This window comes from Cricetulus griseus, chromosome X (genome assembly GCF_003668045.3).
Source record: "Cricetulus griseus strain 17A/GY chromosome X, alternate assembly CriGri-PICRH-1.0, whole genome shotgun sequence".
NCBI classification, from domain to species: Eukaryota; Metazoa; Chordata; class Mammalia; order Rodentia; family Cricetidae; genus Cricetulus; species Cricetulus griseus.
This window is the reverse complement of record NC_048604.1, coordinates 527,272-544,062: the sequence shown is the minus strand read 5'-3', so window position 1 is coordinate 544,062 and position 16,791 is coordinate 527,272. Positions and strand designations below refer to the sequence as shown.

General features: G+C 38.3%; 1 protein-coding gene across 10 annotated transcripts in view; it reads right to left on the bottom strand.

Moving 5' to 3' along the window:
• F8 (coagulation factor VIII) overlaps positions 1–16,791 on the bottom strand; it is a 148,975-nt gene that overhangs the window by 107,166 nt on the left and 25,018 nt on the right. For all 10 annotated transcript variants that reach the window (XR_003488308.1, XR_003488309.1, XM_027432495.2 and 7 more), the window contains one exon: positions 10,059–10,271. Coding sequence is in view for 8 of the 10 variants with exons in the window: in XM_027432495.2 (XP_027288296.1) it covers positions 10,059–10,271 (213 nt within the window). In the remaining 2 variants the exon portion in view is untranslated. The remainder of the gene's footprint in view (positions 1–10,058; positions 10,272–16,791) is intronic.

Here is a 16,791-nt window from a genome sequence, read left to right as displayed (position 1 = left end):
GACGTGACCAAACTGAGCTGAGCCATGTGGTAGAGGGGGAGGGGAAGGGAGAAGAGAGGAGAGGGTAACCAAGTGCAGTAGCCAGGAGGCCAAAGGTCCAAAATGGAAGGGTAACCAAAATGTCTGGATTATATAGGGAAGAGCCTGTGGGGAAAGGGTAGCCCAGACCCTGGCTAGAGAGTTCAGGGTAAAGGTCAGAGTAGGTAAGCCATACCCTGTAACAGGTAGGGACTGAGGGATCCTGGGAGAACCTAGAGGCCAGCTCTGGCTTGATATGTTAAATAGGTACCTCAGCCATTTGTCCCAGGTTTGAAAATTAACAGTTATTTGCGTGAGTTTCCAATTTCTTCTAAATCGTTACTTTTGTAAAATTAAAAAAAACTGAATTGCTAGAAAATGGAATTTAAAACAAAAAATACAAGCCCAAATAATATACATGGATACAGATTTATTAATAGATTGATCAATAGCTAGATAGATAGATTTCATAGCAGAAAATAACAAAACCATAAGCATTGTTAATGAAATGTGTATTTGGGCAATTAATGTAGCAATCCTCTATTGCTCTTATAACTTTTATACATATGTAATTGCAAAGGAGTAAAAATTATGGGTTAAAAAACAACTAAACTCACATTTTAAACATTTATCAATATAATTTTTTAATTGTGCGTATATGTTTGCATGGTGTGTGTGTATGTATGTCTCTCTGTGTGTGTGTACATTTGTATGTTGGTACAGATGTGTTGCCATGTCTGGATTTCCTCCCCATTCTCCTAACAGTGTATTTTACAAAGCAAAAGTTATTTATTTTGACACTGTCCAGTTTATACACTCACATTTTTCAATTTGTTGGCAGCTTCATACATGTATATAATGAATAGTAGTCATTTTACCTACCACTCACTCATGTCATCCTCTGCTACTGATACCTTTCTTTACAACAATTCCCCCTCCCACTTTCATGTTTTCTTTTTGGTGTGACTTTTAATGGCATTTTGGAATCAGTTTTAGAACCCTCTTTTCCCAATAATGAAGACTTTCTGCTAAGTTTCTTTAAAAAATTAAAGTATTACATTTTATATTTTAAGACATTGATCTGTTTTGTTGTAATGTTTGTATAAGGAGTATGATTTAGTTGTGATTCATTTTTGCATATGAATATCCAGTTATTCTAATACCATTTATAAAGAAATTACCCTTTCTCCATTGACTGTATTTTATATCAAATCAACTTTTTGTGGATCTACTGGCCTGTCTATCCTATTTCATTAACTTGTGAGGAATGTGTAATAATAGTTCAGCTATATAATAAGTTATAAATTAGGGAAGAGTGATTAATAAACTCTATTATTTAGTAAAAATATGTTTAACTAATTTAACAACTGTAAGCTGAACACCCTAACTTACTTTTGGTCATGGTGTTTATCACAGCAATAGAAAGCAAACTTTAACAGTGGGCTACAAGATTCAAAATAGTAAAGATACCTGTTCTTGCCAATGTACACCTTTAATGTAATATCAGTCAAACTTGAAGTATTGTTAAGATAAATCTTTCTGCCAAAAGCCGCCTGAGCCCTACCGCCACGTGTGAGCTTTACACCAGCCGCCCGCCTGAGTTAGGCCCAAATGAATACACAGAAACTTGTGTTAGGTTCAAAGCTGCTTGGCCAATGACTAGGATTCCTCATCTGTTAGCTCAGTCTTAATTATCATAAATCTATATATTTTATAAGACTTATCTTATCAGACGCCTTATTGGTGTCCCTTCTTGCCGATGGATCACATTGTGCTGCTGGAGGAGGAAGGGGAAAAGGGGGACATTTCCTGTTTCTCTTTCTTTTAAATATGAGTCTCCTTGCTATGTCACTTCCTGCCTGGATTACTACTTCTCTACTACATTTCTCAGAATCCTCTTTGGCTCCTAGTCCTGTCTAACTTGCTGTCTCATTGGCCAACCAGTATTTTATTTAACAATCAATAAGATAAACATACACAGTACATTCCCCATCATCTCCTCTTTTCTGTCTTAATAAAAACAACGGTAACTTATCTTTTATAATAACTGAAGAAAACTATAACCACAACTATCTGTCCTCAACTCTATCAAAGACCACAGAAGGATACTATATAAACTCTAGAATTGACAGGACATCTCGCTACCTGGACAGTCACCCAAAGTTCCGCTGTAACGTTGGGGCATCTATCTTCAGCCCATAGGCCACAGTGTGTCTGGCACACGTCTCCATTTCAACAGGAACATAGTAAACTTTACAGCTGTCTCTCAGAGAACTCTATTTCTCTTTATTTCCTAGTCCCTATTCAATTAAACCAATGCTGGATTTGGAGGTGGATTTGGCTTTCCTCCTCTAAAATCCAAGCACGTTGTTTAACTAAACTTTAGAGTTTCTGTATTTTATCAAGAAGCCAATTGATGTAATACAGAATAAAAGAATTTGGGGACTGTCTTTGTTTTCTCTTGGATCTTTCTTTCAAGGTGTGCACCCTCTCATAATTGTTATGCTCCCATGGTTGCCTTCCCCAGCATGTGTACATACACAAGCAAACATTTCTCTGCTAACTGTTTATGTTTGAGTCCCACACAGCCAATGAAGACTTGCCTGACAGCAATCCCTGGACACCCCAGAAAGAAAATGGGCCACACCTCCTCGACTGCATTGGATCCAACTTACTCCATTTCAACTGACACTCCCAGCAGAGCTTTGGGTACTGACTTCAATCAACTTGAGGATTTCAAGCGAGATCTTCAATCAACCAAACCCCATCTAACATGCACTGGATACAATTCATTCAAGACTTTTACTATACTAACATTTTCTTCCTACAGGACCCCACAAGGATATCATTATCCCATTTCAGCAGGAAGTAACTTGGAGAGTGCTACATCCCCTTTCCCCATTGTTGTCATTTAGGATAGTGTATATACCTAGTTAGGGATAGCTTCTTATTGTTTATGGTTGGGATTGGAAGGAGGTGTTCAGGCTTGGACACATCTTTCAGATGACTTTAGGGTTTAGTTAAAATATATAGTTAGGATGTGACATAAGCAGATTGTTGTATCTTCTTATATTTCACCTTTATGATTGTTAAGTTTGGATACTTTGCACTGTTAAATTTTAATCCTCTTTTAGACTAAAAGGGGAATTGTAGGGGAACCTGTAACCATGCCTGCTTAGGGGCTGGCTACAGGTCTGCCTGACCATGCCTGCGATGACATGGTCAGGGTGACGTAGAGTGAGAGGGTCAGGGCTGCATTTCACTTTCGTTTTCCCTTTTCGGCTTGTGTATAGACTGCTGCCATGCTGGCTGGCTAGGTCGCTCTGTAAGTAAAGCTTTTCCCTATTAAATACCCTTATATTTCTACTTGGCCCCATATTGGTAATTTCCCACTTTAAAATATAACTTGTTGATGTACAAAAATTTAACCTAGAATTTCTTACAGTTGTAGTCCATCACTGAAGAAAAGTCAGGGTAGAAACTGAAGCAGGAAGCATGGAAGAACACTGCTTACTGGCTTGCTCCCCATACTTTGTCCAGCCTGCTTTCCCATAGCATCCAGGACCACCTGCTAGTGGTGGTACCACCCACAGTGGGCTGGGTTCCCTCATAGCAATCATTAAGAAAATGTCTTACAGGCCAGCCGTATGAAGGTATTTCCTCAACAGAGGTTCCCTCTCTCATATGACTGTAGTTTATGTAAAGCTGACAAAAAAACTAATCAGAACGTCCATGAGAATAGTGTGTTTCTCCACTTAAGCCTTTGCTTTCTTTCACTTACATTCTGTAGTTTTAAATTTGCAGGCAATGGTTCATTTTTTTTTTAGTTTTAAATTTTTGAGTGCAATTGTATTCTTCTTAAAATTTTGTTTCCCAGACCCAGAAAGACAAACACAGTATGTACTCAGTCATAAGTGGATATTACATGTAAAACAAAGTATAACTATATAATCCTCAGCCCCAGAGAAGCTAGGTAATAAGGAGGATGCTAAGAGGAGCACATGGGTCTCCCTGAGAAGAGGAATTAGATGAGATGTCTTGGGTAATCTCAGGGCAGATGGGAGTATAGGCAAGGGTATGGGGGATGGGAACATGGGGGATCAGGATGGTCGAGTTGGGGGCAGGAATGAAGGGAGAGAAATGAAAGAGATATCTTCATAGAGAGGGCCATTATGGGGTTAGGGAGAAACCTGGTGCCAGGGAAACTCCCAGGACCTACAAGGATTACCCCAGCTAAGACTCCTACAGTAGTGGAGAGGGTGCCTGAACTGGGTCTTTTTCTGCAATCATATTGGTGACTATCCCAATTGTCATTATAGAACCTTCATTCAATATCTGATGGAAGCAGATACAGAGATCCACAGCCAAGCACTGGTACCAGCTCTTGGAGTTCAGTGAAGAGAGGGTGCATGGATTATATGAGCAAGGAGGGGTTGTCAAGATCATAATGGGGAAACTCAGAGACAGCTGACCTGAGCTTGTGGGAGCTCATGGACTCTTGACAGCTAGGGGGCAGGCATGAGACCAACCTAGGCCCTCTCATCTGGGTGACAGTTATTTAACTTGGTCTTTTGTAGGGCCCCTAGCAGTGGGACCAGGACCTGTCCCATCCCTGTTGCATGAGCTGGCTCTTTGGAACCTATTCCCTATGGTGGGATGCCGTGTTCAGCCTTGATGGAGGGGGAGGAGCTTGGTCCCGCCTCAATTTGATATGCCATGCTTTGTTGATTTCCAAGGAAGACTTTACCCCATATGAATGGAGATGGAGGAGGAGTGGATGGGGAGGGGTAAGAAGAGAGGTGGGGGTAGGGAGCAGAAGGAGAAGAGGGAGGAGAAACTTTGGGTAGTATGTAAAATAAATAAAAATGATGAACATGAAAAAATTGTTTCTAATTATTCTTTGATAGTATGTTGAGTACAACTGATTTTTATATGTTGATCTTGAGTCCTGGAAACCTCCTAAACTTATTTATAGGAGTTTGTTTAAAAGTTCTCTGGGATTTTTATACATAATTATGTTTTATGTAAATAGGGACAATAGTACTGCAATCTATGCCTTTTAATCTTATCGTAGGCAAGATTGCTAATGCTATATCAAATAAAAGCAGTTAGTTTTGTCCCAAGTCTTATTAGTATGAAAACATTTAGTTTTTCATCACTGAGAGATTAACTGTAGGGTGCTGTTGATCTTTTAGAATTTTATTTTTGAGACAAGGCTCATGTATCTCAGGCTGCCCTTGGATTTGCTATGTAACAGGATGGCATAAATTCCTGATGTGCCTGCCTCCAGCTCCCAAATACTGGGATTATAGACATATAGCACCACTCCTGGTTTAACCTGGAGGGTTTTGTTTTGTTTTGTTTAAGGTATCAGATTGAGCAGTACCATTCTTTTGCTAGTTGAGGGACTTTCCTTCCTTCCTCTCCTCTCCTCTCCTCCCTCCCTCCATTCCTTCTTTTTTTTTTAACCATAACTCATTGCCTGTTCTAGTTAACTTCTGTGATTAGTTCTGCCATGATCATTCATTTACATGGTTTTGTTTGAGTATTTGTTTTTCTGTTCTTTTGTGCTTATATATAGAAATCATTAGATTATATGGTATATGTTTATAAAAATTTGAGGAACCACCAAACCATCTTCTAAAGCAATATTAGGGTTAAAATTTCTCACATACCCAAAATTTACTACTTTTCTTATTTTTTTTAAAAGATTTCATTTTTTATTTATGTGTACTTGTGTGTCTATGTGTAATGCAGGTACCCATGGAGTCCAGAAGAGGGCACTGGATCCCTCCAGAGCTGGAGATTCCAGGGGTTTGTGAGCTGCTTGTCATATATGCTGGGAACCAAACTCAGGTCATTTGCAAAAACAGCAAATCCTGAGTCATCTCTCCAGCCTTTACTTTTCTTATTGTAAAAAAAGATAGATCCATATTAGTGGATATGAAGTGGTATCTCATTTTTATTTTGATATGCTTTTCCTTAACGGCTAATGGTATTTGTGTCTTTTGTGTGATTGTTGGGCATTTCTATATTTTTCTGATTTTTTAAAATTTTTATTGTGGCAGGGATGGAAACTAGGGCCTTTCACAAGCTAGGTAACGGTTCTACCACTGAGCTAAATCTCCAGGGACTATTTGCATATTTTCTTCGGATATATATCCTTACAGATCGTTTACCCATTTTAAAACTGAGTTGTCTTTTTATTATTGACTTTAAGATTTCCTTGCATAATCCAGTTATGACTCACTTATCAAATATGATTTGCAAATATTTTCTTCTTTTCTAAGCATTATCTTTGCTATTTTCTTGATAAACTTTTTTTGAGACAGGGTTTCTCTGTGTATGTAGCATTGGAGTCTGTTCTGGAACTCACTCTGTAGACCAGACTGGTCTTGAACTCTCAGAGATCCACCTGCCTCTGCCTCCCGAGTGCTGGGATTAAAGGTGTGCACCATCACTGCTTGGCTATTTTCTTGATAGACTTTAAAGCTCAAAAGCTTGCTGGGTTATCTAAAAAACTATTGCTAAACCTATAGTTATGAAACCTTAACTCTGTTTTCTTTTAATTATGTGTGTTATATTTATGTCTTTGATACATTTTGAGTTAAATTTTATATGTAATATGAGGGAAATCTCAATTTCATTACTTGTTTTGCCTGGGTATAGCCAGGTCTTCCAAAATTATGAAGAAGCTAGTGTCTACCAAATCAAATGACCATACATTTATGGGTTTATTTTTGAACTCTCATTTCTATTGCATAGGTCTTTATATCTATACTTATGGTAGTGTCACTCTTTCTTGATTATGTGTTCATAGTATTCTAATTTTCTTTATATTTATGTTTGCTTTGTATGTCTTTTTTCCACCTTTATGCTTGTAATCTATGCTATTGTTTTTGAAATGTGTTTCTTGTAAACAAAATATAAAAGTAGTTTGCTCTTTTATATACAGTATGATAGTTTCTGGTTTTAGTGTATTTAGATAATTTACATTTAATATAATTACTTATGTTCAAACATAAATTTATTATCTTTTTAAATTTTTTCTTGCATTTTTTCCCTCTTTCTCCTTTTATACCTTATTTTAATGTCTTAATTTCTCTATTTTAACCTTGTGATATATCTTCATATAATATTTTATTGCTTCTTCTAGGTATTAAAAATGCATATTTAAGTTTTTACTCTTTTACATAAGTATATGCCAGTTGGAGGCAAATTCAAATTCTTTTAAATACCTTTATGGGAGATCTTTCCTTTTTCCTTTTTTTGTGATACACACACATACACACACACACACACACACACACACACATGTTTTATTCAGCCACAAGGAAAAATAATAAAATTATGTCATCAGCAAGAAGATGGATGCCACTATCTGTGGAGGAAAGGGGACTAGTAGGGGGACATGGTAAAGGGAGAAGATAGTGGGGGTCTTTTTTTCTTATCTTTTTATTTTCTAGTTTTTTGGGGTAGAAAGCTCAGAGCTATCTCTTTTTGGTTCCTTAACCAGAAGATGTCAACTGTTACATCTGAACCAGATCCTCTTCCTTTGATTTTGATTCCTGTTGGCTTTTGTTGCCAGTCATTATCTGTACAATAGACATAGCTGGAGCTGGGACATGAAAGAATAGAGGAAAGGAGTGAAAAACTGTTATTTCTCCCTATCCTCTGAGCACTAACAGTTACCTTTCTCATTCCCAGAGGCACAACATTCATTTTCAAGTTTCAAGCTATGTTTTTAATACAGGTTAGAGAATCCTACAGGGGAGAAAAGGTTAACCTTTCTATGAATTTGCTGGTTCTTTGAATTCTGGTACTTCCCTTATCTACAGCCTGTTTCACTTACTTTTAGAAATTTCAAAGAGTTAGGTTGTAATTTTTTTCAAGTTTTTTTTTTGTCAAATCACTAAATTTAGTCAAAGATAAAGAGTAAAATGTGTTTACTCCATCTTATCCAGAACTAGACCTCTAGTGATAATTTAATTCTGCCAAAAACTATTTGCAAGCTGGGCAGTGGTGGCACATGCCTTTAATCCCAGCACTTGGGAGGCAGAGGCAGGTGGATCTCTGTGAGTTCGAGACCAGCCTGCTCTACAAGAACTAGTTCCAGGACAGGCTCCAAAATGCCATAGAGAAACCCTGTCTCAGAAAAAAAAAACACAAACAACAACAAAAACTATTTGCTTGTAAACTTGCTTGTATGTTATATGTGGAACCATACCTTACATCACACAAATAACACATTGTGGATTTTGCTTTGTTATTCATTTTGGCTATGAACCTGAACTCAATATAAGAGATACCAAGTTTCTAAACGAAGTAATTATAAACTTTAGTCTTCTCCCCCTCCTCTGAAACACACTCATTATTATTGAGAAACAGCATGTTCCTAGATTCTTTGTCTATCCTCCATAAAATATGGAGTCCTATGGACCAGCTTGGTATGATATAGCAGAATGAAATAGAAGTGATTAGAAATGTAATGCATCTTCCAATGGACTCTTTCTTAAGACCGGATAAAATGTCTCAATCCCTTGTAATGCTTATGCTAAAGACATCATGTGGAGATGATTTCAGTTAAGTCTTTCAAGCATAGATATAAGGCATATGAAATACTTTTGAGGTAATCTCAGCTCTGACTACTTTTTTTTACTGTAACTTACATATCCATACACAAGACAGTTCCAAATTCCATGACACTAAAGAAAACTATCAGAAATAACATATTATTGTTCCACCAAATGATTGAGTTATTGAGCAATAGATAACTGGAACAAAAAGGTTCTAATAAAGCTGATTTTCCATAAAATAATTAGAATAGAATTATAAGTTTACTTCTTTGTAAGTTTATGGTATTAAATTATAAATTAAATAACAGATGAACAGAATTAAGATAATCTTTAGAATAACAAGTTATAAGTAAATCCTTACTTTCTCATATTTCTATATACCTTTGGTTGACAAAATAAGCACCTGAATCAATCAATATGTCACTGATCACAAACTAAATGTGCTTGCCTCTATGAAACTTTTAAGAATATTCAAAGTTTTCAAAAAAACAAAGAAGAAAAGAAACACTTCTGAGATAGCCCACAGACTTCAGGTGGAATATAACAATTATTTGGAAACAGAGACCTAATTATAGATCTTCGATGTTCTTGAGCTAATGTTCAATGAATCACATAGAAATGATATTATTGCTTTAAAAAACTGGGTCATTCTCCTCTGGAACCTAGTTGCAGAGAGGGAGGAATGAAGATCAAAGGGGTCGGTACCAGGCTGGTGAAACCCACAGAAATAGCTGGCTTGAACAAGGGGGAGCACATGAACCCCAGACTGCTGTCTTGGAGGCCAGTACAGGACTGATCCAGACCCCTGAACATAGATGTCAATAAGGAGGCCTCTGCACTCTAGGGGGCCCCTGGTACTGGATTAGTATTTTTCCCTGGTGTAAGAAGAGACTTTGAGCCAAGCGGTGGTGGCGCATACCTTTAATCCCAGCACTGAGGAGGCAGAGGCAGGCGGATCTCTGTGAGTTTGAGGCCAGCCTGGTCTCCAGAGCAAGTGCCAGAATAGGCTCCAAAAGCTACACAGAGAAACCCTGTCTCGAAAAACCAAAATCAAAACCAAAACAAAAGGACTTTTTGAACCCATCCCACGTGAAGGGATGCACTCTTGGCCTGGACAAATGGGGGAGGGCCTAGGCCTGGCCCAGGATGATGTGGTGGACTTTGGGGAGCCACCATCAAGGGCCCTACCCTGCCTGGGGAGTGGAGGGTGGATGGGGTGGGGGGCAGGTGGGGAGTTGGGGGAGAGAGGAGGGAGAGGGAGGAGGATTGACATGTGAAGCAAGCTTGTTCCTAATTTGAACTAATAAAAAAAATAAGAAAAACTGGGTCATTGTCCTTTCTAAGTGTATAATTCCAGAGAAAAGAAACCCTTTTCAGAGCAAAGAATTCAAAGGCTCACAGTAATCAACAGATTCTGTTTGTCCTTCTCTGTTTCATTATCAACTCCTTTTTTTGTATAGTTACCTTCTTTACATACTAGCAAAGCTCCAATGAGGCCTGAATTTAAATCCTTCACCAGATCCACATGAGATAGATATGAATACGTGAGACATGGAGGGTCAGAGGTCATTGGGCCATTCTCTTTCAGGACATGCCAAACATAGGTATGACTTTCACCAGGAAAAACTTTATCATCTTCCTTCTCCCTTTGGCTTGTCTGATCTTCATATTCAGCTCCTAAAGGAAGAAGGCATAAAATTGTCCTTTTTGTGTGTTTACTGTCAACTCAGAAACATACTAAAGCCCATAGTTGCTAATGGATTCAACATAATAAATATACTTTCAGGATTTTGAAAGCTCTCACTATAAGAAATGATAAAATGAGGCCAGGCAGTGGTGGTGGATGCCTTTAATCCCAGAACTCAGGAAGCAGAGGCAGGCGATCTCTGTGAGTTCGAGGCCACCCTGGTCTCCAGAGCGAGTGCCAGGATAGGCTCCAAAAGCTACACAGAGAAACCCTGTCTCGAACCCCCCCTAAAAAAAGAAATGATAAAATGTTCAAGGACATAGATATGTTCAAGTTGTTTTAAATATTGTACAATATGTATCTGTATTAAATATCATATATTATACCATTACCATACACTATATACATATGATAAAATAACATTTATCTTTTAAAACACTGTGTATTAAAACATTATACTGTACCTCCAAAGCATATGCAACTTGTTGTGGAATATTAGTTTAAGATGTGTTGCATTTGTTTATGTTGTGAAATATTAGTTTAATGATGCAAAGATGTGTTGCATTCTTTCATGCTACATTTGTTTAGCTCTGTAAAGATGTGTTACTTTGCCTGCCTAAAACACATGATTGGTCTAATAAAGAGCTGAAATGCCAATCGCTAGGCAACAGACAGAAATAGGTGGGGCTGCCAAGCAGAGAATAAAAAGGAGGAGAGACATGGGGAAGGGAGGATTGAGAAAAGGAGGACTGAGGCCACTAGGTCCAGCCACACAGTCAGCCACTGAGGAAGGAAGGAAGGAAGGAAGGAAGGAAGGAAGGAAGGAAGGAAGGAAGGAAGGAAGAAATCTAAAAGCCCAGAGGTAAAACATAGTTAAAGAGAAATGGGATAATTTAAGTTAGAAAAGCTGGCTAGAAACATGCCAAGCTAAGGCCAGGTATTCATAAGTAAGAATAACTCTCTGTGTATTTATTTGGGAGCAAGGTGACATGTGGCTGCCCTTGGCCACCACTAAGTCCAAGTATCAGGCAAAAGTCTAGAGATTTGGATGAAGGACAAGATGCCTGGTCCACTTTCTGAGAGAACGCCTCTCACCTTTATTGTGGAGCAGCCTTATATACAAACTTATACAAACCCCAGATCAAAGGGTTCACAACAGGATATTGATCCTAGTGGGGTGAGGTTGGGAAAACAGGAGGTACCTGTGATTATGCTGGAAAACAACTCTTAGAGAACCCGTGGGGGCTGGGTCCCCACAGTGACAGGTTCCCAAAGAGTAAAAAAAAAAAAAAAAAAAGCCAACTACAGGAACATTATAGTAATACTGGATGTTTAGCCTACACCAACCTTCCTGGCTAGTTTTTATTATCAATTTGACACAACCAGAGTCACCTTTTGTTGTGATAAAATAGCATCAACAAAGGCAACTTAAGGAAGAGTCTATTTTGGCTTATGGTTCCAGTGAGTTAAATGTCAATAATGGAAGGGAAGACACTGACACATGCATCTGGAGAAGGCACTTGAGAGATCATGTCTCGGTTGCACAAAGGAAGTAGAGAAAGCTAACTAGAGGTAGGGGTGGGTATGTGTATAAATTCTCAAAGCCTATTCCCAGTGACATATTTTCTCTAGAAAGGATCTGTGTTCTAATAGCTCCATCACCTCCCCAAACATCATCACAAATGGGGATCAAGTGTTCAAACAAGTGAGACTATGAGGGACATTTCTCATTCAAACCATTATACTGGACATTTTGGGTTCACAAGGAAACCATGAAGAAGTGAGAACTTGACTTTGTCCTTAAAAAGTTACACGATTACCTTTATCAAAAATTTTAAAGTCCTAAAGGAGGGAATTTCTTTCTTTGTCCCAGCTTAAGTTAGAAAAGATATCCATCTTTAAGCCAATTAACTACAACCAAGAGGATGGGATACATGGATCAATTGCTTATCTCTATACCAATAACTGTGACCATGGAGATTTGGGCTTTTGAAAAGTGGCACATTTTGTTTGAAATATATTTAGAAGGGGCAATATTTTTAGACCTAGAAAAATAATTAACTTTATATACTTCTTAGTAACTCATGCCCTTATGTGAATAAGTGCATAAAACACATTCAATGCTGAAATTGTAAAATTTAATGTAAAGTTCCATAGATTCATTTCAATGCTAATTCTATTTTTAAATTAGAAACAAGCTTTTACATGCCAATCTCATGTTTCCTCTCCCTCCCCTCCTTCCCTGCTCCCTCAACCCTCCATCCCAACCCCTTTCTGCTTCCCAGGGATGGTGAGGCCTTCCATGGGGGATCTTCAAACTCTGTCATATCATTTGGAGCAGAGCCTAGACCCTCCCCCATGTGTCTAGGCTGGGAGAGTATCCCTCTATGGGGAGTGGACTCCCAAAGTCGATTCATGTACTAGGGATAAATACTGATCCACTACCAGAGGCCACATAGATTGCCCATATCTCCAAACTAACATCCTCTCTCAGGGGGTCTGGAACAGTCCTATGCTGTTTTCCCAGGTATCACTCTGGGGTTTATGCACAACCCCTTGTTCAGGTTAGCTGTCCATGTGGGTTTCTCCAGTCTAGTTCTGACCCCTTTGCTCATCACTCCTCCCTATCTGGAACCGGATTCCAGAATTCAGCTCAGTGTTTACTTATGGGTGTCAGAAGGGGCAATTTTTTTTAAATACAGGGTCTTACTTTATAGCTCAGGTTAGCCTAGAACTTACAGTGATCTTCCTGGCTCAGCCTCATGAGTGCTGAGATTAGAGATGTGTACTACCAAGATTTATTAGCAATACTTTGGGGCTTCTCTGCTCCCAATATTAAGAATGTAACATGCTTCCTTCCCTCTTGGCCACCCCAACCTTTCCTGAGCCCTACTCCTGCACAAGGCCCCCATCACCCCAGGATCTCTCTGGCCCTGTGCCTGCATAAAGTAGATCCACCCAGACAGGGAGAACCTCCCTGAGTCTGGAAATACCTCACCCTTCCTTCCCCCTCTACCAGCCTGACCACTCCTGAGTGAGACTACCAGGAGAAGCAAGACCATCCAGAGCTGCAGACATTGAAGTCTTGGCCCACAAACACCACCGGGTGACAAGAGGAGATAGAGAGACCACATATACACCCACTGGAAGAAGAGATGGGAAGAAGGCAGAATAAGAACACACTCAACAACAGAAAGAACAACACGGCACCACCAGAATCTAGGGACTCCACACCAGCAAGATCTGAAAAGTCACAACACAGAAGAAGAAGAAGAGATAGACCTATGTATCTACTTTATGAAGACATTCGAGACCCTTAAAGAGGAAACAGGAAAATCTCTTAAAGAAATAGAAGAAAAAATCAAACAAAAAATAAAGAAATAAGTAACTCTCTTAAAGAATCTAAAGAAAAAACAAGCAAACAAGTGAAGGAAGCATTCAAAACAGTTCAAGGCATGAAAGCTGAAATAGACGCAATAAAGAATGAGAGGAAGCTGGAAATAGAAGGGCTGGACAAACAATCAGGATCTAAGGATGTGAGTATAAACAGTAGAATATAAGAGATGGAAGAGGGAATCTCAGGTGTTGAAGACTTGCTAGAGGATACACAGTCATGGACCAAAGAAAATCTCAAGTCCAACAAATAGCTAACACAAAATATCCAGCAAATACGGGACACCATAAAAAGGCCTAATATAAGAATAATAGGTATAGAAGAAGGTGAAGAAATAAGCTCAAATGTACAGAAACTTATTCAACAAAATCATAGAAGAAAACTTTCCCAACCTACAGAAGGATATGCCTATGAAAGTGCAAGAAGCTTACAGAACACCAAACAGACTGGACCACAAAAAGAAGTCCCCCCGACACATAATAATCAAAACACCAAACTTACAGAATAAAGAGAAAATATTAAGAGCAGCAAAGGAAAAAGGGCAAGTAACATATAAAGGCAGAACTATCAGAATCACACCTGACTTTTCAATGGAAACTTTGAAAGACAGAGGTCCTGGATAGATATCCTACAAACAATAAGGGAACATGGATGCCAACCCAGACTACTGTACCCAGCAAACTTTCAATCAATATAGATGGAGAAAAAAGATATTCCATGACAAAACCAGATTTAAGCAATACATATCCACAAATCCAGCACTACAGAAAGTTCTGGAGGGAAAACCCCAACCCAACGAAGATGACTATACTCACAAAATAGGCAATAGATAATCCAACTTTACCAAACATGAAAAGAAACAGGAGGGCAAAATCCATACACAATGACACCACCAACAATAAATCAAAAACAAAGAAGAACCAATGAACAATGGACATTAATATCCCTCAATGTCAATAGTCCTAACCTGCCTATAAAGAGATACAGGCTAATAGAATGGATACGAAGACAGAATCCATCCTTCTGCTGTATACAAGAAACGCACCTCAACTTCAGAGACAGGAGTTACTTCAGAGCAAAGGGTTGGGAAAAGATTTTCCAATCAAATGGACTCAAGAAACTAGCTGGTGTAGCAATCCTAATATCTAACAAATTAGACTTCAAACTAAAATCAATCAAAAGAGATGAAGAAGGCATTTCATACTCATCACAGGAAAAGTCCATCAAGATGAGGTCTCAATCCTCAACATCTATGCCCCAAATATGAAGGATCCCACATTTGTAAAAGAAACATTACTAAAGCTCAAACCACAAATAAAACCACACACACTTACAGTAGGAGACTTTAACACCCTCTTTCACCACTAGACAGGACCACCAGACAGAAACTTAACAAAGAAACAAAGGTCTAAGAGAGTTACGGACCAATTGGGATTAACAAATATTATAGAACATTCCATCCAAACACAAAAGAACATACCTGCTTCTCAGTGTCACAAGGAACCTTCTCTAAAGTTGACCACATACTTGGCAACATAGCAAACCTCCACAGATACAAAAAATTGAAATAATTCCATGTATATTATCAGACCACCACGTTTTAAGATTAGAATTCAACAGCAATACAAATGGCAGAAAACCTACAAACTCATGGAAATTGAATAACACCCAATTTCACCATTCTTGGGTTAAGGAAGTAATAAAAAAAGAAATTATAGACTTCCTAGAATTTAATGAGAATATAGACACAACATATCCAAACTATGATGAAAGTTCATAGCACTAAGTGCCCACATGAAGAAACTGGAGAATAGTCACACTAGAGAATTGACAGAACAACTGAAAGCTTTAGAACAAAAAGAAGCAAACCATGGAGGAGTAAATGACAGGAAATAATCAAACTAAGGGCTGAAATTAATAAACTAGAAACTAGGAAAACATTATAAAGAAACAATGAAACAAAGAGTTGGTTTTTGAGAAGATCAACAAGATAGAGAAACCTCTAGCCAAACTAACCAAAAGGCAGAGAGAGAGAATGCTAATTAACAAAATCAGAAAAGAAAGGGGGATATAACAACAGGCACTGAAGAAATCCAGAGAATCATCAGGTCATACTTTGAAAACCTGTACTCCACAAAATTTGAAAATCTAAAGGAAATGCACAATTTTCTGGATAGATAACACTTACCAAATTTAAACCAAGAACAGATAAGCAGTTTAAATCGACCTATAAACCCTAATGAAATAGAAGCGGTAATAAAAAGATTTCCAACCAAAAAAAGCCCAGGGCCAGTTGACTTCACTGCAGAATTCTACCAGAAATTCAAACAAGAGCTATTACCAGTACTCCTCAAATTGTTCCACACAATAGAAGCAGGAGGGACATTGCCAAACTCTTTTTACAATGTTACAATTACTTTGTTACCCAAGCCACACAAAGATACAACTCAAAAAGAGAACTAGAGTGCAATATCCCCCATGAACTTCGATACAAAAATACTCAACAAAATATTGGAGAATCGAATCCAAGAACACATCAGAAAAATCATCCATCATGATCAAGTAGGCTTCATCCCAGGGATGCAAGGATGGCTCAGCATAGAAAATCCATCAATGTAATCCACCATATAAACAAACTGAAAAAGAAAAACCACATGATCATCTCAGATGCTGAAAAAGCCTTTGACAAAATCCAGCATCCCTTCATGATAAAGATCTTGGAGAGAACAGGAATAACAGGAACATATCTAAACATGATACAAGCAATATACAACAAACCAACAGCCAACATCAAACTAAATGGAGAGAAACTCAAAGCGATTCCTCTAAAATCAGGAACAAGACAAGGCTGTCCACTCTCTCCATATCTCTTCAATATTGTACTTGAAGTCCTAGCTAGAGCAATAAGACAACAAAAGGAGATCAAGTGGATACAAATTAGAAAGGAAGAATTCAAACTTTCACTATTTGCAGATGATATGACAGTCTACATAAGTGACCTGAAAAACTCTACCAGGGAACTCCTACAGTTGATAATCACCTTCAGCAAAGTAGCAGGATACAAAATTAACTCGAAAAATCAGTAGGCCTACTATATACAGATGATAAACACAATG